Below are 20,109 nucleotides of genomic sequence, written 5' to 3' on the forward strand. Positions count from 1 at the left end.
AGTTAGTAACTAGAGTGGAGCCAATTTTTGGGCCTTTTTAAAAAAAAACATCTAAAAGAGTAACATTGGTGTAAAAATCAGAAAACTAAAGCACAAACGACAACTTGTAAACTGGAGCAAATGGTTTGATGAATTTGTCGCAAACCGAAAAGTCACTTCTGACGTCTTGTGTTTTTCATGCAAACAAAAAAAACAATGGTACGTCACGTCACGCGCGTCATCAGTGTCTTCCAAGTACAGATGAATAAATAGAGAAATTACAACGCTTATTCTAGCCTTTTCAATTTACAATACACACAGATGCCATCCATATTCTGTACGTGTTTTTCACGAACCCACAGACTTGTTTCGGTCGTTCTCATCCAATTTGCCAATAAAAAACACACATGTCTCTGTGAGATTAGCACGGGCACACAGTCCGCGAAAAAACACGAACATGTGAACAGACCCATAGATTACAATGGGTAAGTGTTGTATCCGTGAAAACACAACATCTGAATTAGGCCTAATTGAGAGGTATACACACCAAAAAACGAATGGAAATGCAATGAAGAATAGGGCGGCTCGGTCTTTCCTTTAGACCATTTATCATCCACAATTAGTCTAAAAAACCTGACCATAGAAAAAGTACTTTAAGGCTATGTTCACACGTTGCATTTTTGTTGTTTTTTCCTGCAGGCCGAACCTGCTCTCTTAGCAGTAAAAAAAGCTGCTTACAAAATCAGGTTTTGTGTTTGCTGCATTTTCTGGTGAAGATTATATGTGTCATTTGTCTACAGTACAAGTTTAATAAAGTTAGTTTTATGCACCAAAACCTCCACAAAAACGCCGTGTTGCGTGGTTTCCAGGATCTCTGCACTTTCTCATTGCTTTCTATGGGAAAAAAACGCTGCAAAAATGCTGAAGGAAGTGACCTGCAGCAGACCCCAAAAAAGCTGCAGTTTTCCAATTTAGTCAGGGAAAAAAAACAATGTGTGTGCAGGAGATTTCTGAAATCTCATAGCTTTTGCTGGTACTGTAAAATGCAGATTTTCATTTGCATTAAAAAAAAAAAAAAAAAAAAACAGCAAAAACATGCAGTAAAAACTAAGGCTATGTTCACACAGTTTTTTTTAAAAAAAAACATTCAAAAATGACATTTCTCAAGCTGAAACTGTTTCAAGAAATGCTCTTTTTTGTGGAGATTTTTGGAACAGTTTTTCTTTTTTCTGAAGAGTTTCCTAAAGCAATTTTGCCATAAACAGATAAATAATGAAAATGCCAGAATTACATTTTTTCGGTAACTTGACGTCCCTGAGGTTACGTTCAGGTTAAGGCTATGATGAGCTTTTCTTGAGTTTTTAATGCTGCTGAATTTCTGCACTTATTATTGATATTCGGTTGTGTTTTTTATTGCATTTTTGTGTGCAGTTTGGTAACATGCGTTTTTATCATTGCAGTTTTTGCCTCTTCTTGGTGTTTCACGCTTTAAATAAAGTTGCTTTGTTTTTGAGACTTCCTGGTATTTGACTTTGATAAAACTTTATTGACATACTAAGATATGGATTACATGTGTTTTTTGTGCAATTTTTACCTGCAAATTATCTGCATCTGATTGTATGGGGAAAAACTCAGCATACCCGGCAAAAGAAATTGACATGCTGCAGATTTGAAACATGAACCTCGGGTCAGCTTACGCTGCTTTAAAAAAGGAGAGTTCTATGAATCTCATCCACTTGTCTGGAACTGTAAGACGCCACGTTTTTGACACCGAAAAATATGCAGCGTCAAAAGTTCATAGTGGGCACACAGCCTAATAAGATTTTTTTCAAGTGTTTTTTTTTTAGCATGTTTTAATAATATAGTGCCTTACTTGGAGCAGATTTCATCAGGAACAGCTTCAAATAAGTGATGTGCGTTTTTTTCCAAACCTGAAAAAAACTCCTTATATCAACAGGAAAGAGGATTTCCCCCAGAAATGATTACTTACAAATGTCCAAGTATTTTTGAGAAAGATTTTGGAACACATAGGCTCCAAAGAACTCCTCAAAACATTCTGTGAACAAAGCTTTAGGCTGCGTGCCCACGTTGCGGATTACAAGCGTTTTTGATGCGGATTTTCCACAGCGTAAACGCTTGTAAAACGCTTGTTAATCCGCACCCCATGGTCCCCAATGAGAATCCGCAAGTTCTATGCCCATGCTGTGAATTTTTCCGCAGCGTTTATGCTGCGTTCAAAAATCCGCAGCATGTTCATTAATTTTGCGTTTCCGCATGCGGGATTGCCTTATACAATGCATGAAAAAAACGAAAACGCGTGAAAAACGCGCGATAAATGCGTGCGGAATTCCGCATGCGTTTTTCCGGGAGAGGACATGTGGAAATGAAGCAGATATTTTCTGCTTCATTTCCGCAACGTGGGCACATAGCCTTAAAGTCACAGTATAATTTATCAATGAATTCACCTGACGAAAAGCAAAAGCTTCAAGATGGAGACATAGTAGGTCATATCCCCCCTCAGGATGCGCTTTATTCTATATGATCAATGATGAATAGGACCGGCTCTGATAAAATTACAATTAGTTTTCCATGACTTATATGTTGTGTACAATATTCTGTTCAGTAGATAAAAAAAAAAAAAAAAAAAAAAAAAAAAGCATTTGCATTTCAATTTCAATCTGCCTCAATCTGCTTGTTTCCTTGTCCCGGTGCCATGAATCATAAGGCGACGTTCCCACAATGAGCTTTTCGTGAGTTTTCGATGTTGCAGATTTTCTGCAAACACTAAGTAAATAGGTTACTTGTATTTTTTCTAAAATATGCAACATAAGAAAAACTCATTCTGGGAACTTGGTTTAAGAGCTCATTCACACAACCGTATTTTCGGTGCTGCTCGTTACAAAAACGGATCACACTTGAACCAATGTTATTCAATGAGGCCGTGCAGATGCACAATTTTTTTCACGGACTGAATCTGCAAGTGAAAAAAAATCTCAGTATGCATGACTTTCCTCTGAAAATATGATGTACAGTGGCATGTAAAAGTTTGGGCACCCCTGGTCAAAATTACTGTTATTGTGAACAGTTAAGCAAGTTGAAGATGAAATGATCCCTAAAAAGTTAAAGATGACAGATTTAATTTGTATTTTAGGCAAAAAATAATAACAATAATATTATATATAAAAAAATATTTATATAATATATATACATGTCATTTTTTACAGTCTAAAAATTACAAAAAGGAAAGTGGGCCGATGCAAAGGTTTGGGCACCCTTGGAAATTTGTGTGCGCAGATAACTTTGACCAAAGTTTCAGACCTTGATTAGCCTGTTAGGGTTATTGGTTGTTCACTATCATCGTTAGGAAAGGCCACGTGATGCAAATTTCGACGCTTTATAAAAACCCAGCCTCCTCTAACCTTGTGCCAAAAAAACAGCAGTCATGGGTTCTTCTAAGCTGCTGCCTAGCACTCTGAAAATGGTGGAGGCCCATAAACCAGTGAAAGGCTATAAGAAGATAGCAAAGCGTTTTCAAGTTGCTCTTTCCTCAGTTCGAAATGTAATTAAGAAATGGCAGTTAACAGGAACAGTGGAGGTCAAGATAAGGTCTGTAGACCAAGCAAAATTTCAGTGACAGCTGCTCGTAGGATTCCTAGAGAGGCAAATCAGTACCCCTGCTTGACTGCAAAAGACCTTCAGAAAGATTTAGTAGACTCTGGAGTTGTGGTACATTGTTCTATTGTTCAGAGACACCTGCACAAATATGGCCTTCATGGAAGAGTCATCAGAAGAAAACCTCTCCTGCGTCCTCACCCTAAGGCCGGTTTCACACGTCCATATATTTCCGGTACCGGAGATGTCCAGTCTGTCCGTGTGTGTTTTACGTGTTGAATCCATGTGCGTCCCGTGTGCCGCATCAGGATCACACGGACGGCGCCTGGGGATCAGCAGTACAGTTAGCGCTGTTCCCAAGCGCAGGGTGTTGAACACTGCACTCATTATGGTATACTGCCGGCGCTGCGATCAGCACCAGCAGGGACAAAGATGAGGGTAGTGGTAGTCTTCTCCTGCAGTGTCCCAGTGTAAAAATAAGAATAAAATAATAAAATCCTTATACTCACCTGTCCAGAGATATCCCTCACTGTAATACATGCGACCAATCAGCAGAGGAGCCGGAGAGAATGAGCCGCTCCGGAGCGGTGTCCTGTCACTCACTGAATGCAGCTCCGGCTCATTCTCCCTGGCTCCAGCGGATTACAGTGGGGGGACTCTTAGGACACCTTATTTTTACACAGGGACACTGCAGGAGCAGAATACCACTGCCCTCATCATTGTCCCTGCTGGTGCTGATCGCAGCGCCGGCAGGGAACCATGATGAGGGCAGCGTTCAGCAATCGGTGCTTGGGAACAGCGCTAACTGTACCGCTGATTCCTAGGCGCCGGTACATGTCACACAGATGACGCACGGATGTCATCCGTGTGGTACGTTTTGCGGCCCGTGTATCAGCAAAAAAACTGACATGTCAGAGTGTGGAGCACACGGTCCGTGGAAACACACTGACATGTGCACAGACCCATAGATTTGAATGGGTCAGCATGTGTCAGTGTCTCTGGTACTTGTGGAAACTGTCACCACTCGTACCGGAGATACTGACGTGTGAAAGAGCCCTAAAATTCAGCATCAGAAGTATGCAAAAGGACATCTAAACAAGCCTGATGCATTTTTAGAAACAAGTCATGTGCACCGATGAGATTAAAATAGAACTCTTTGGCCACAATGATCAAAGGTATGTGTGGAGAAAAAGGGCACAGAATTTCAGGAAAAGAACATCTCACCAACCATTAAGCATGGGGGGTGGATCAATTATGCTTTGGGGTTGCGTTGCAGCCAATGGCACAGGGAACATTTCACAGGTAGAGGGAAGAATGGATGAAAATCCCTCAAGTAAGAATTGAAAGACTCTTGTCTGGCTACAAAAAGCATTTACAAGCTGTGATACTTTACAAAGGGGGTGCTACTAGGTACTAACCATGCAGGGTGCACAAACTTTTGCATTGACCCATTTTCCTTTTTGTAATTTTCAAAATGTAAAAAATAACATTTTTTTGCCTACAATACAAAGGAAATGTGTCATCTTTAACTTTAGGCCTTTGTAAGGCAGCGCTAGTCATCATACTGGGGGATACTCGCTGCAGCGGGTCAACTAGCCACGTTTTTCCAGTTTTCACACTCCAGCAGTTTATTATACATCATAACTGCTATAATCGAGTCCAACTCAGTGGCTCGCCGACATATTACATATAATGTCCAGGAGCCTTTCAAGCGGCAGACAGGCCCACTTGGCTCCAGTTACAGCCCCCAGCAAAGTCACTTATAGAAATGTCCACATCAATCAGTGTCACTGCATTACACCTTTTAGAGATCATTTCATCTTTCTTAACTGTTCACAATACCAGTCATTTTGCCAGGGGTGCCCAAACTATTACATGGCACTGTAAGGCTATGTGCCCACGATGCAGAAATGCTCAGGATTTTTCCTGAGCGTTTCTGCATCTCCCTGGTAGAAAAAATGCATGCAGATTGTACATGCGGATTGTGCATGCGTTTTTCCTGCCAGGGACAAGCGGATGTGAAGCGTTCTTCACATGCATTTCCGCATGCGGGTGTCAAGCGCTTTCCAAGCGATTTTAGCTTCACTTGGAAAGTGCTTGACAACTTGGTCACACTATATAAATCCATGCAACCGGCATGGATTTATATACTGTGACTGAAAAGAATGGTAAAAAATAAAAAAATAAATATATACTTACCTTCCGATGGCCCCCGGTGTCTTGATTCCCTCCATTCTCCCTTGCTGGCAGCAGTACACTGAAGGACCTGCCGACGTCAGCGTCGCGTGACCCGTCACATGACTATGACGTCAGTGCAGGTCCTTCAGTGCATCGCGAGCTACTGGCAAGTGAAGACAAGGAGAGCGGGGGCCGTCAGGAGGTAAATATAATCTTTATTTTTTATTTTATTCTTTTTTTTCACAGTTTTCTATGGTACCTGGGTCCGGAGGAGAGTCTCCTCTCCTCCACACCCGGGTACCATCAGCACATTGAACGCATGGATTCCGCAAGTCCTTATCTAGTGAAGCGGAATCCATGAGATCTAATGCAAGTCAATGGAGGCGAAAGCGCCGCGCTTCCGCAAAATAATTGGTAGTGCTGTGTTTTTTTCCGCAATGATAATCCGCAGCGGAAATTTCCGCAGCATGTGCACAGCACATGCGGATTATCATTGGGGAACATGCGGATTATCATTGGGGAACATGGCAGGCCTACTACCATGCATTTTTTAAGCGTTTCTGCAGCGTTTTTGCCGCTGCGGAAACGCTTAAAAAACGCATCGTGGGCACACAGCCTGATGTTAGTCTATGGGGAATGTTCACATGCGGACCCGCATGTGGAAAAATAAAAAATAATCATTAAAAAAAAAAAAAAAAAAAAAAAAAAAAATCGCAGCCTCTCATTTGTATAATGAGGGCGGAAGCTGCGCGGCTATTCTGTAGCGTCGGGGTTTCAATGGTTCCAGATCGTGGGCACATACCCTAATAGGTGCAGAAAATCTGCAATATCAAAAATTCACCAAGTACTCATTGTGGGAACGTAGCCTGATGGGTAAGGGAGAGAAGTTTGCAATTTTTTTTTTGCATATGAGAAAATCACCGATGAAACACTGATGGCAAAAACATACACACTGACCAAACTCTGATGAAAATTGGTCCAATGGTATCACTTCAGGCACATCAGGTATTATTTGATCAGCACGTTCACATAATATACAAGTGCTTCTCACTAAATTAGAATATCATCAAAAGGTTCATTTATTTCAGCTCTTCAATACAAAAAGTGAAACTCATATTATATAGAGTCATTACAAACAGAGGGATCTATTTCAAGTGTTTATTTCTGTTAATGTTGATGATTATGGCTTACAGCCAATGAAAACAACACTCATTATCTCAGTAAGTTAAAATAATTAACAAAAAACACCTGCAAAGGCTTCTTAAGCGTTTAAAAAGGTCTGTTAGTCTGTTTCAGTAGGTTCCACAATCATGGGGAAGACTGCTGACTTGACAGATGTCCAGAAGGCAGTCATTGATACACTCCACAAGGAGGGTAAACCATAAAAGGTCATTGCTAAAGAAGCTGGCTGTTCACAGAGTGATGTATCAAAGAATATTAATGGAAAGCTGAGTGGAAGGAAAAAGTGTGGTAGAAAAAGGTGCACAAGCAACCGGGATAACAGCAGCCTTGAAAGGATTGTTAAGAAAAGGCCATTCAAAAATTTGGGGGAAATTCACAAGGAGTGGAGTGCTGCTGGAGTCATTGCTTCAAGAGCCACCACACACAGACGTATCCAGGACATGGGCTACAAGTGTCGCATTCCTTGTGTCAAGCCAATCATGACCAATAGACAACTCCAGAAGCGTCTTACCTGGGCCAAGGAGAAAAAGACCTGGACTGTTGCTCAGTGGTCATTTGGAAATCAAGGTCCCAGAGTTTGGAGGAAGAGTGGAGAGGCCACAATCCAAGCTGCTTGAGGTCTAGTGTGAAGTTTCCACAATCAGTGATGGTTTGGGGAGCCATGTCATCCGCTGGTGTAGGTCCACTGTGTTTTATCAAGACCAAAGTCAGTGCAGCCGTCTACCAGGAAATTTTAGAGCACTTCATGCTTCCCTCTGCGGACAAGCTTTTTGGAGATGGAAATGTCATTCTCCAGCAGGACTTGGCACCTGTCCACTCTGCCAAAATTACCAATACCTGGTTTACACACAACAGTATCACTGTGCTTGATTGGTCATCAAACTCGCCTAACCTTAACCCCATAGAGAATCTATGGGGTATTGTCAAGACAAAGATGAGAGACACCAGACCCAACAATGCAGACGAGCTGAAGGCTGCTATCAAAGCAACCTGGGCTTCCATAACACCTCAGCAGTGCCACAGGCTGATCGCCTCCATGCCACATTGCCGCATTGATGCAGTAATTGATGCAGAAGGAGCCCCGACCAAGTATTGAGCGCATTTACTGAACATACATTTCAGTAGGCCAATATTTCAGATTTTAAAATCATTTTTCAAGCTGGTGTTATAAAGTATTCTAATTTACTGAGATAATGACTTGTGTTTTCATTGGCTGTAAGCCATAATCATCAACATTAACAGAAATAAACACGTGAAATAGATCACTCTGTTTGTAATGACTATATATAATATACTAGCAGCCCGAGTTCCAAAACAAATAAGTTTCGGAAGCTAGAAAAGTGTGCTTTACATAATAAAAATGAACTCAAATTACTCATGTCTATTTACTTTCAGTCTTTTTACACGATAAACAACATTGTCATAATTAATAAATTAGTAAATGGCATTACGGAAAACAAAAATAAAATTTAGAAGATTACAGAGACGTTCGCCAGTTCAAAAAGTGAATTGCCCAGGGCAGATCGCGTGGAAATCTCCCCGTATGCTGCTCCTCTGGCCTACTGAAGTACACACTTGCGTTTTTTTTCAGCCACCGCAGGCGAAATTCTCTCTCTCGACGTTAAAGTACATTTTGGTAAACAACGTTCCGAGGGAATACTATTTCACAACTTTCAATCAATCTTCCTTGTGTGGGGGTATCCAATACCTTCACCGTAGCCACACGCGGATGAAAAAAAAATTGTATATGTGTTTTATGTTAAAGAATTAATTTGGCCGCTTGGATTTCTAGCACATGCATTATTGTACATATAATAGGATAGAAATTCCTTAATAATAAAACTTCATATCAGAACAGATCAGTAGAAGCTGTGTTGTTAAGGTAATGTTGCTGTTGAATGTCCAGTGGGGAAAAAAAGTATTTAGTCAGCCACCAATTGTGCAAGTTCTCCCACTTAAAAAGATGAGAGAGGCCTGTAATTGCCATCATAGGTAGACCTCAACTATGAGAGACAAAATGAGAAAACAAATCCTGAAAATCACATTGTCTGATTTGGAAAGAAATTGTTTTCAAATTTTGGTGGAAAATAAGTATTTGGTCAATTACAAAAGTTCATCGCAATACTTTGTTATATATCCTTTGTTGGCAATGACAGAGGTCCAACATTTTCTTATTGGAAAAAAAGTATTTGGTCAATTACAAACAAGCAAGATTTCTGGCTCTCACAGACCTGTAACTTCTTCTTTAAGAGGCTCTTCTGTCCCCCACTCATTACCTGTACTGAACTTGTTATCAGTATAAAAGACGCCTGTCCGCAACCTCAAACAGTCACACTCCAAACTCCACTATGGTGAAGACCAAAGAGCTGTCGAAGGACACCAGAAACAAAATTGTAGCCCTGCACCAGGCTGGGAAGACTGAATCTGCAATAGGCAAGCAGCTTGGTGTGAAGAAATCAACTGTGGGAGCAATAATTAGAAAATGGAAGACATACAAGTCCACTGATAATCTCCCTCGATCTGGGGCTCCACACAAGATCTCACCCCGTGGGGTCAAAATGATCTCAAGAACGGTGAACAAAAATCCCAGAACCACACGGGGGGACCTAGTGAATGACCTGCAGAGAGCTGGGACCAACGTTACACAGGCTACCATCAGTAACACACTACGCAGCCAGGGACTAAGATCCTGCAGTGCCAGATGTGTCCCCCTGCTTAAGCCATTACATGTCCGGGCCCGTCTGAAGTTTGCTGGAGAGCATTTGGACGATCCAGAAGAGTACTGAGAGAATGTCATATGGTCAGATGAAACTAAAGTATAACTGTTTGGTAGAAACACAACACTGTGTGGTTGGAGGAGAAAGAATGCTGAGCTGCATGCAAAGAACACCATACCTACTGTGAAGCATGGGGGTGGCAACATCATGCTTTGGGGCTGTTTCTCTGCCAAGGGACCAGGACGACTGATCCGTGTACATGAAAGAATGAATGGGTCCATGTATCGTGAGATTTTGAGTGCAAACCTCCTTCCATCAGCAAGGGCATTGAAGATGAAACGTGGCTGGGTCTTTCAGCATGACAATGATCCCAAGCACACCGCCAGGGCAACGAAGAAGTGGCTTCGTAAGAAGCATTTCAAGGTCCTGGAGTGGCCTAGCCAGTTTCCAGATCTACACCCTATAGAAAACCTTTGGAAAGAGTTGAAAGTCCATGTTTCCCAGCAACAGCCCCAAAACATCACTGCTCTAGAGATCTGCATGGAGGAATGGGCCAACATACCAGCAACAGTGTGTGCCAACCTTGTGAAGACTTAGGCTAAGTGTGCACAATGCAGAAATGCTCCGGATTTTTCCTGAGCGTTTCTGCATCTCCATGGCAGAAAAAACGCATGCGGATTGTACATGCGGATTTTACATGCGTTTTTCCTGCCAGGGACAAGCGCAAGTGAAGCGTTTTGATAATGCGATTTCGCATGCGGGTTGTCAAGCGCTTTCCAAGCGATTTTAGCATCACTTGGAAAGTGCTTAACAACTTGGTCACACTATATAAATCCATGCAACCGGCATGGATTTTATATAGTGTGACCAAGTTACGGTAGTTAAAAAAAAAAGAATAAAAATGGTAAAAAAAGAAAAACATATACTCACCTTCCGATGGCCGCCGGTCTCCTTTTCCGATGCGTCCGGTCTCCCCAATGTATCGCGGCTGTGTAAAACGATCTTCCATGACGTCATTTAGTCATGTGACAGGTCACGCGACCGCCGACGTCAGCTGTCGCGTGACCCGTCACAAGACTAAATGACGTCATGGAAGGTCCTTTTAGACCATCGTGAGCTGCTGGGAAGCCAGGACGCATTGCTGAGGAGACCGGGGGCCATCAGAAGGCAAGTATAATGTATATTTTTTAATTTTAATTCTTTTTTTTTTTTTACAGGTTCTATAGTACCTGGGTCTGGAGGAGAGTCTCCTCTTCTCCAGACCCGTGTACCATCCGCACATTGAATCGCTTAGTATCCGCATGTGTACATGTAGTCATGCGGATATTAAGCGATTCAATGCAAGTCAATGGCGGAGAAAACGCCGCGATTACGCAAAATAATTAGATAATTAGTAGTGCTGCGGATTTTTCCGCAATGATAATCCGCAGCGGAAATTTCCGCAGCATGTGCACAGCACATGCGGATTATCATTGGGGAACATTGCAGACCTTCTACCAAGCGTTTTTTAAGTGTTTCCACGGCGGAATTGCCGCTGCGGACACGCTTAAAAAACGCATAGTGGGCACACAGCCTAACAGAAAACGTTTGACCTCTGTCATTGCCAGCAAAGGATATATAACAAAGTATTGAGATGAACTTTTGTAATTGACCAAATACTTATTTTCCACCAAAATTTGAAAAAAGTTTCTTTCCAAATCAGACAATGTGATTTTCAGGATTTGTTTTCTCATTTTGTCTCTCATAGTTGAGGTCGACCTGTGATGTCAGTTACAGGCCTCTCTCATCTTTTTAAGTGGGAGAACTTGCTCAATTGGTGGCTGACTAAATACTTATTTTCCCCACTGTATGTATGTATGTATGTAACTTGGCAAGACACAGAGTAACAAAATAATAACTTTTCTCAGACTCACCTCAACATTAAGCTCTTTATGTAGTAAGATATTTTTGAATTGATGATTTATACAAAATATGATTTACAGTTGTCAAAAACGGCACACAGATTGGTAGCTTAGGTTAGGGTTTCTACAAGACGAAAGTTCATGAGTAAAGGGTGCAAATAATACAGAAAGGATGAAGCAGGAAACATCCAAGGCTATGTTCACACATCATGTTTTTTTCAGCGTCGCTTTTCTGCAGCAAAACCTGATATCTTGCCAGGAGGTTGTTCTGGATTTTTGTTGCTGTTTTCTTGCGTTTTTTCAGCATTTTTTTCACTGTCCTTTTGTCTCTGTTATGCATGTACATAAAGTTCAGTGAAAAAAAAAAATCTCATTCTGGTTTAGGCACAAAAAATGCTAAAAACTTGACACCTGCGTTTTTTCAGTGTTTTTTTCACCACCCATTACTTCCAATGGGTTAAAAAACGCTGAGAAAAAAATGCTGAAAGAAGTGACCTGCTGTATTTTGCAAAAAAAAAAAACATGCAAAGCACAAAATCCTGAACAAAAAAAAAAAACCAAGATGTGTGCATAAGATTTCTGGAATCTCATAGACTTTGCTGGTACAGCTGAAAATTTGCATCAAAAAACATGATGTGTGAACATAGCCCAAGAAAGCTTCACACAAAAAAGTAACGTTCATTGAAAGCCAGAGACAGTCGGGAAAAAAAAAATAATAAATCACAGCATGTGCTATTTGCATCCAATATTTTGATCACATTCCACCATGCAAGCCAATGAGTCTGTGGAAAACAATGGACTGCAGTTGGATGACATCTGAGAGCAGTCAGATTTCCCAAGACTGACACAATGGAAAAGATGGAGAAATTTTCCTCTCCATCTTCGAATCTGATCAGAGTGTGATTAGTATAATTGATCCGATTCTCAGAAATGAGAGAGTATATGCTTGTGTGACCCCAGTATTGAACGGAGATACTATGCGCATGAGTTGGCCAATTAGTGTGCACCTATCTGCCATCAATTTATTTTGTTTTGCAATTAGTAATACACGGCACACTTTTTGGGAAGAAACAAACAATAATAAAAAAAAAAAATCAATACCTCTAATTACCTAAATTTGTGCATAAAGCCTAAGCTACTCATACACGTAGGCCAGATTCATTATTACCTTTGCGTCTGTTTTTGTGCCGTTTTTTTGTTTGCACCCAATTCATTATTCTATTTGTGCCCTTTTTTTAAGTTGACTGTGTTTTTTTTTGTTTATATTCCACTTTGTGAGTGGAGTCTAGCAATTCCAAATGTTTACGGCTGATTCATCAATTGTGACTTTTTTAAAAGTCAAAAAATTTGCTGCAATTTCGCTCCAGTACCCCCCACCTGGTGTATTTCCTAGTAAGCTAGCAAGTTGGCACAATTTCTTTTAGTGCCAAAAGTCACAAAAGAGGTTTAGGACAGGAGGAAAGCCCCTTTTTAACTTTGATCCAAATTCGTGAATAGCAAGCGCCACTTTGATGAATTTGGAGCCAAGAACAGCAACTAATACCACAAGGTAAAAAAGGAAAGGGACTTAAAAGAAAAGCCAATGATGAATCAGACCATTATGGGTTTTTTTGCTAGCTGATCCTCTCCTGGTTTTGGTCAGATCTGACAACATTTTCCTGTATAATTAAGGCCCCAGATTCCCAAAGAAGGATCACGGGAGGAAAAAGCTACGTCAGCCATGTTGGGTCCTGTTACATTGTCAAGATAAAGTGTCCATAACAAGCACAGATCCGCTATGTAGTAAGTCGATTTAAGCTCATTTACTTTTATCCTAACTTAATAATGAACGGGATGTGAGTTTGTACAAATGATTGCTCACATGATCTTCGGCTCCCTCCTACCATCATACATTCTACATTATTGACGTCGCCCGTTTACATGAACAATGATCATATTTAAATATACCCACATAAATGAGTAGATCACAGACAACCTAGCAGTTTCTCATTTGATCACTGGGCAGGATTACACTGGGCAATGATCAGGAATGAATGGTTTTTCCTTTAAACCAATCTACTACTTCTCGCTGGCATGAGTAAAGTGCGGAGGTGCTTAACAGCTGCTCGCCCACCTCCCCTGCAATGAAGTAATATGGAAATGGAGCTGAGCTCGAGCGCACGGGGGGTATACACCGGAAGGACAATATCACATCATTCAGATGGCGGCACCGCGGATGGCACGTACCATCACACCACAATATACTGTAATAGAGACAAGTTATTAAACTGTTACTAATATATAAAATAAGACAAAAATGCATTTTAAAAGGAAAAAATAAATAAATAAGAAATTCACTCACCAGTGAGGGGACGCGCTCTCACTATAAAGCTTCTGTCACCAAAACGCAGCCAAGACCCTGAGATATGGTTACAGAAGCTGGAGGTCCCTGCCCAGCCGAGCGTTCATGCCATTGACAGGACTGCAACCCTATCTGAAGGGCTATAGTACGACTGATGTAATGAGTCTGTAATTACCTTATTAATAATGGAGAAATCTATCACCTTACATTAACATTCCAATTATGTATAAAATCTGCTCATCCAGCGCAAATAAGATCCAACAAGTGTCGGAGCGAACGCTGGGGAGAATCAGGTGGTGAAGAGCCGACACTCGTGAGTCAGCCATTGTAAAAGCTTTACAAATACCCAAGAGTTTCATCCTATTTGCGGCATTTTTGTATTAAGTACGATTTTTTTTTTTTTTTTTTTTTTTTTTACACACTTCTTTTTTTTTTCTTTAATGACCACAAAAAGAAACACTAAAATAGTCCAAGAAGAGTAAAGTTGATCGGCACATCCAAAAAAATTAAATAATATCTTCAAATTTTATTCCATAAGTATCAATTGAAATCCATATGCTGGTCATAGAAAAAACACTGACACGTTTCTGGCACTGTGTCTATGACTAATGCCACGGCCCCACTATCAGTATTCCCCACTATCAGTATTCGGTCAGTATTTTTTCTCAAGAGTGGGAGAAAAAACCAGGAGTGGGTGATAAATGCAGAATTGGTGACTTGTTTCTATTATACCTTTTCTCTGATTGTTCCTTACCTGGTTTTGGCTCCCACTCCTGAGAAAAAATACTGACCGAATACTGAAAAAATACTGATAGTGGGGCCGTGGCCTAAGGACTCACACAGTGCTAGAAACACATCAGTGTTTTTTCTATCACCAGAATGTGGATTTCAATTGTTTGATACTTACGGAATAAAATTTGAAGATTTTATCTATTTTTTTGGATGTGCCGATCAACTTTACTTTTCTTGGACTAATTTGCTGACAGCAGTATTTCCAACGGCTCCCTATGCATACAGAGGACAGGTTTGGTCATTCACTGCACGGTGAGCGATGTATGCACTCTTTTTTTTTTTAAGTAACCGCTAAAATACTATTAAAACTGCATTTCCATTTCCATAACATTGATTTTAATATATATTAGACACAAATCAGCTGCAGGTGCTTTTATTTATTTTTTACGCCATTCCTAGTGCGGTATAAGTGATTAGATGACTTTATTGTTCAGGTCGGTGCGATTACAGAGATACCAGATTTATGTTTTGATTTTATGTCTTGGCGCTTTTACATAATAAAAACAATTTTATTAAAAAAAATTATTATTTTTGCATCGCTATATGACTTTTTTTATTTCTCTGCTGATGGAGGTGGTTTGTTTTTTGCGGGACAAGATGACGTTTCCAGCGGTACTATTTTTATTTACATTCTACTTTTTGGTCACAATTTACTCCACTTTGTGTTCGGCGGTATGATGAAAAAGCGTCGATCTGGACGCGGTGATAGCATAATATGTACTTTGCTTGTTTATTTTAATATTAAATCTATGTATTTATTGGTATTTTTTATTTTTTTTGTTCTTTATTCTGTGATTTTTTTTTTTTTATATATATTTTTAAAAACTTTTATTTTTATTTTTTTACCTTGTCCCTCAACTTTCACTACCCTGATCGCTGGTCTAATACTCTGCAGTGCTTTTGCATTGCAAGGCATGGTAATAGCACACAGGGAGGAGGCGTGACAGGTCCTGCTCTCAGCAGAAACTTACAGGCCATCGTATCTGGGTGACCCCGTGGCCATCTTTCGCCCGGGGTCACCATGGAGAGCATCAGCACAAAGCGTTCACATGTTCTCCCTGCAGTTGCTGACTGTGCATTGATGTTCCAAAATGTCACATGTGAACAAGGTCTGATGGTATAAACGGGTCATCCCCTTGCAGAGACATTTTCTCCTATAAACTCCATTAGTAGTAAATAAACATCTTTTCCAGGTCCCGTGCTTAGATTTCGCTGCAGCTCCTGGTGTCTGTTATTATCTGCAGAGCTGACATCACGTCAACAGCGCTGCAGCCAATCAGTGAGCTCAGCAGCTCTCCAATGTAGACAGAACAAGTCACTCACAGCCACTGAGCTCACCGATTGGCTGCAGCGCTGTTAATGTGGCATCAGAATTGCAGACAATAACAGATAACGGGGGCAGTGGCAGAGACTCAGTGCAGGGTGAGTAAAGTGTGTCCTTTTTTTTTTTTACTACTAACTGAGCTTATAGAAAAAACTTTTCTGAACAGTGGACAACCCTGTTTAAAACAACAAGATGTTTGCAAGTAGACAAGATAAAATAAAAATAAAAAGTGGTGGACATCACACGAATTAAATACACATCAGAAAAATCATCAAAGGGACAAAATCAAAAAATCTAATTTTTCTGTCATGGATTTGCACGGAATGACGCGGGGTCTGTGAGCTGATTAACCACATTACATGGCAGCCTCCGAGGGTATAGGATGGGGGGCAGCCTCCGAGGGTGGAAGATGGGGGGCAGCCTCCGAGGGTGGAAGATGGGGGGCAGCCTCCGAGGGTGGAAGATGGGGGGCAGCCTCCGAGGGTGGAAGATGGGGGGCAGCCTCCGAGGGTAAAAGCTGGGGGGGGGGGGGGGGACAGCCTCCGAGGGTAAAAGCTGGGGGGGGGGGGGGGGGACAGCCTCCGAGGGTAAAAGCTGGGGGGGGGACGGGACAGCCTCCGAGGGTAAAAGCTGGGGGGGGGGGGGGGGGAACAGCCTCCGAGGGTAAAAGCTGGGGGGGGGGGGGGAACAGCCTCCGAGGGTAAAAGCTGGGGACGGGGACGGGACGGGACAGCCTCCGAGGGTAAAAGCTGGGGGGGGGGGACGGGACAGGACAGCCTCCGAGGGTAAAAGCTGGGGGGGGGGGGGGACAGCCTCCGAGGGTAAAAGCTGGGGGGGGGGGGACAGCCTCCGAGAGTAAAAGCTGGGGGGGGGGGGGACCGACAGCCTCCGAGGGTAAAAGCTGGGGGGGGGGGGGACAGCCTCCGAGGGTAAAAGCTGGGGGGGCAGCCTCCGAGGGTAAAAGCTGGGGGGGCAGCCTCCGAGGGTAAAAGCTGGGGGGGGGGACAGCCTCCGAAGGTAAAAGCTGGGGGGGGGACAGCCTCCGAAGGTAAAAGCTGGGGGGGGGACGGGACAGCCTCCGAGGGTAAAAGCTGGGGGGACGGGGACAGCCTCCGAGGGTAAAAGCTGGGGGGGCAGCCTCCGAGGGTAAAAGCTGGGGACGGGACGGGACAGCCTCCGAGGGTAAAAGCTGGGGGGGGGGGGGGCAGCCTCCGAGGGTAAAAGCTGCCGTGGAAGCTGGGGGGCAGCCTCCGAGGGTGGAAGATGGGGGGTCAGCCTCTGTGGCGGGTGTAGTACAGTCAGCCATATTAGTTATCACCCTCCCCGGTAACCAGACACAGCCTGTACACTGGGGGGGCGCCCGCTGATTATTGGGGGCAGTCTCGTAGACATGGCTGAGCAGTGTGTGATGTGTATACAGAGAAGTGCAGGAGTAATCAGGGCCGCGCACTGTGCGGTATATACGATATCAGTGAGGACAGGACACACACGGCTCCTACCTCCCGTCCTATTACCGGGCTCCGCCGCAGGACACGTTACGTTGTCAGTGCTCCCGCCTCTCACTACAGGCGGCAGAGGCCTCCGCCGTCTCCTAGCAACCAGCAGCCTCGTCTGTACAGGGAGGGGCGGGGCCATGCTCCCGGCTGCACAGATTTCTGTGGTGACTGGTGACCGCTTTATGTGCAGAGACCGGGACCCGCAGTGTACATTGTTGTATATACCCCAGTACTGCGCCCCCGCACAGGAGTCTCCGAGGCGGCCACGTCCGTAGCTGTCATGGATCTCACAACCCGTTCGCAAACCTCACTGCGGTTTATAGTCCTTACCCCATAGTCCGCACGTCACAGTCTTCTCTAACCAATCCCCACCGTACATACCCTCACTATACAGCCTTCACTATACAGCCCTCATCCCATAGCCCACACTATACAGCCCTCACTATACAGCCCTCATCCCATAGCCCACACTATACAGCCCTCACTATACAGCCCTCATCCCATAGCCCACACTATACAGCCCTCATCCCATAGCCCACACTATACAGCCCTCATCCCATAGCCCACACTATACAGCCCACACTATACAGCCCTCATCCTATAGCCTTCACCGTACAGCCCTCACTATACAGCCCTCACCGTACAGCCCTCACCGTACAGCCCTCACTTTACAGCCCTCACTTTACAGCCCTCACTTTACAGCCCTCACCGTACAGCCCTCACCGTACAGCCCTTACTACACAGCCATCACCGTACAGCCCCCACCGTATGGCACTCACTATACAGCCTGTTACGGGTCCGGGTGGTGGAACCTCTGTGCCGCGGTGCAAGGAGGGACCCAGAGGGGCATGACTAAGTATCAACCCGAACCGACCCTGGTCGGACGGCGGTTAACGACTCCGTGACCAGGGAGGATCCAGGCTGAGGGACCAGGTGCTACTCTGGGGACGACCTTGTAAGAGAGCAGGTGGCTCCCACGGGTCAGATGGCTGGGACTGACCGGTATGACGGATGGACACAGCAAGCAGGCAGAAGTCTCTGGTTAGCTGACAGGTGGTCACGGTACGTGACAGCAGAGCAAGTAGTAGTCTCTAGGTTTACCAGGCAGGTGGTCACAGCAAGCGACGGCGGAGCATCCAGGTAGGCAAGCAGGTAACAGACGGGTGCTCCCAGGTGAGCGGGCTGACGGACACAGCAGGTAACAGGCGGGAGCTCCCAGGTGAGCGGGCTGACGGACACAGCAGGTAACAGGCGGGAGCTCCCAGGTGAGCGGGCTGACAGGCCAGGCAGGTAACAGGTGAGCGCTCCCGGGTGAGCAGACTGACGGACACCGCAGGTAACAGGCGGGTGCTCCCAGGTGAGCGGGCTGTCAGACAAGGCAGGTGACAGGTGAGCAGGCTGGCAGGTAACGGGCAGATACAGGCTGGCAGGCAGGACGAGGAGTCAGGCTAGCAGCGGAACCTGAGGGCTGAAGCAGAGATAAGTAACTGTGCAACAACTTTGCTCGGGCACCTCCATTTTGGAGGAGGTGCCTTAAATATGGGAGGTCCTCTGGCTATTGGCCGGGGACTCCTTAGGGCGGCGCGCGCGGCCCCTTTAAGAGAGAGGGAGCGCGCGCGCCCTAAGCACAGTGCCCGGGAAACTGCGAGCGCCGACAGCAGGCTGAGAAGGAGAGAGGGACGGCGTCTCTGCCTGGCAAGAGGCAGAGACGCCTATGCTACAGGACTGCGCGCGCCGACAGTAGGCTGGGAAGGAGAGCGGTGAGAGAGGAGGTGAGAGGGACGGCGTCTCTGCCTGGAAGGAGGCAGAGACGCCGATGCTACAGTACCCCCCCCCCCCCTTTACGCCCCCTCTTTTTTAGGCCAGAAAGGAATTTTTCAAGGAGAAGTGGGGCATGAATGTTCTCCCTGGGTTCCCAAGTACTCTCCTCTGGGCCAAACCCCTTCCAATCCACCAGAAAAAAGGTTCTCCCTCTTACCCTCTTGGTGGCCAGAATATTCTCTACCTCAAAAACGTCCTCAGCAGCAACCGGAGCAGGAGGAGTGCCTGAATTACGGGAGAAAGAGTTAAAGACAGCAAGTTTGAGGAGAGATACGTGGAAGGAATTGGGAATGCTTAGGGTGGGTGGAAGCTTCAACTTGTAGGCCACTGGATTGATTTGTTTAAGGACCTTAAATGGACCGATGAACCGAGGACCTAGCTTGTAGGAGGGTATTTTGAGACGCACATGTTTGGAGGAGAGCCAAACCTTGTCTCCCGGACGGAATTGAGGCGGATCCAGATGTCTTTTGTCAGCAAATTTCTTCATCTGCTCGGAAGACTGAAGAAGTGCGGACCTAGTATTCTCCCAAATAGTGGAAAAATCACTGACCAGGGACTCCGCAGCAGGGTTGTCCACAGAAGCAGAGACGGGAAATGGAATCCGGGGGTGTTGGCCATAGACAATAAAGAACGGGGACTTGGACGTAGATTCGCTCTCATGATTGTTATAGGAGAACTCGGCCCATGGTAGGAGGTCCACCCAATCAGTATGGTGGGCATTGACAAAGTGCCGGAGGTAGTTGTTAAGGATCTGGTTGATCCGCTC

The 20,109-nt window shown here is 44.2% G+C and overlaps 1 protein-coding gene across 3 annotated transcripts in view; it reads right to left on the reverse strand.

Moving 5' to 3' along the window:
- The window catches only part of WDPCP (WD repeat containing planar cell polarity effector), a 420,756-nt gene extending 402,872 nt beyond the window's left edge, over positions 1 to 17,884 (reverse strand). The window contains exon 1 of one of the 3 annotated variants that reach the window (XM_073672146.1): positions 17,853 to 17,884. Coding sequence is in view for 1 of the 3 variants with exons in the window: in XM_073672144.1 (XP_073528245.1) it covers positions 17,748 to 17,804 (57 nt within the window). In the remaining 2 variants the exon portion in view is untranslated. The other 2 variants (XM_073672144.1, XM_073672145.1) reach the window with 2 other exon arrangements.
- Positions 17,885 to 20,109: the final 2,225 nt, after the last annotated feature.

The sequence above is a fragment of the Phyllobates terribilis genome, unplaced genomic scaffold (assembly GCF_046119375.1).
Source record: "Phyllobates terribilis strain yellow unplaced genomic scaffold, ASM4611937v1 Scaffold_3__8_contigs__length_932513732, whole genome shotgun sequence".
Classification (NCBI taxonomy): Eukaryota; Metazoa; Chordata; class Amphibia; order Anura; family Dendrobatidae; genus Phyllobates; species Phyllobates terribilis.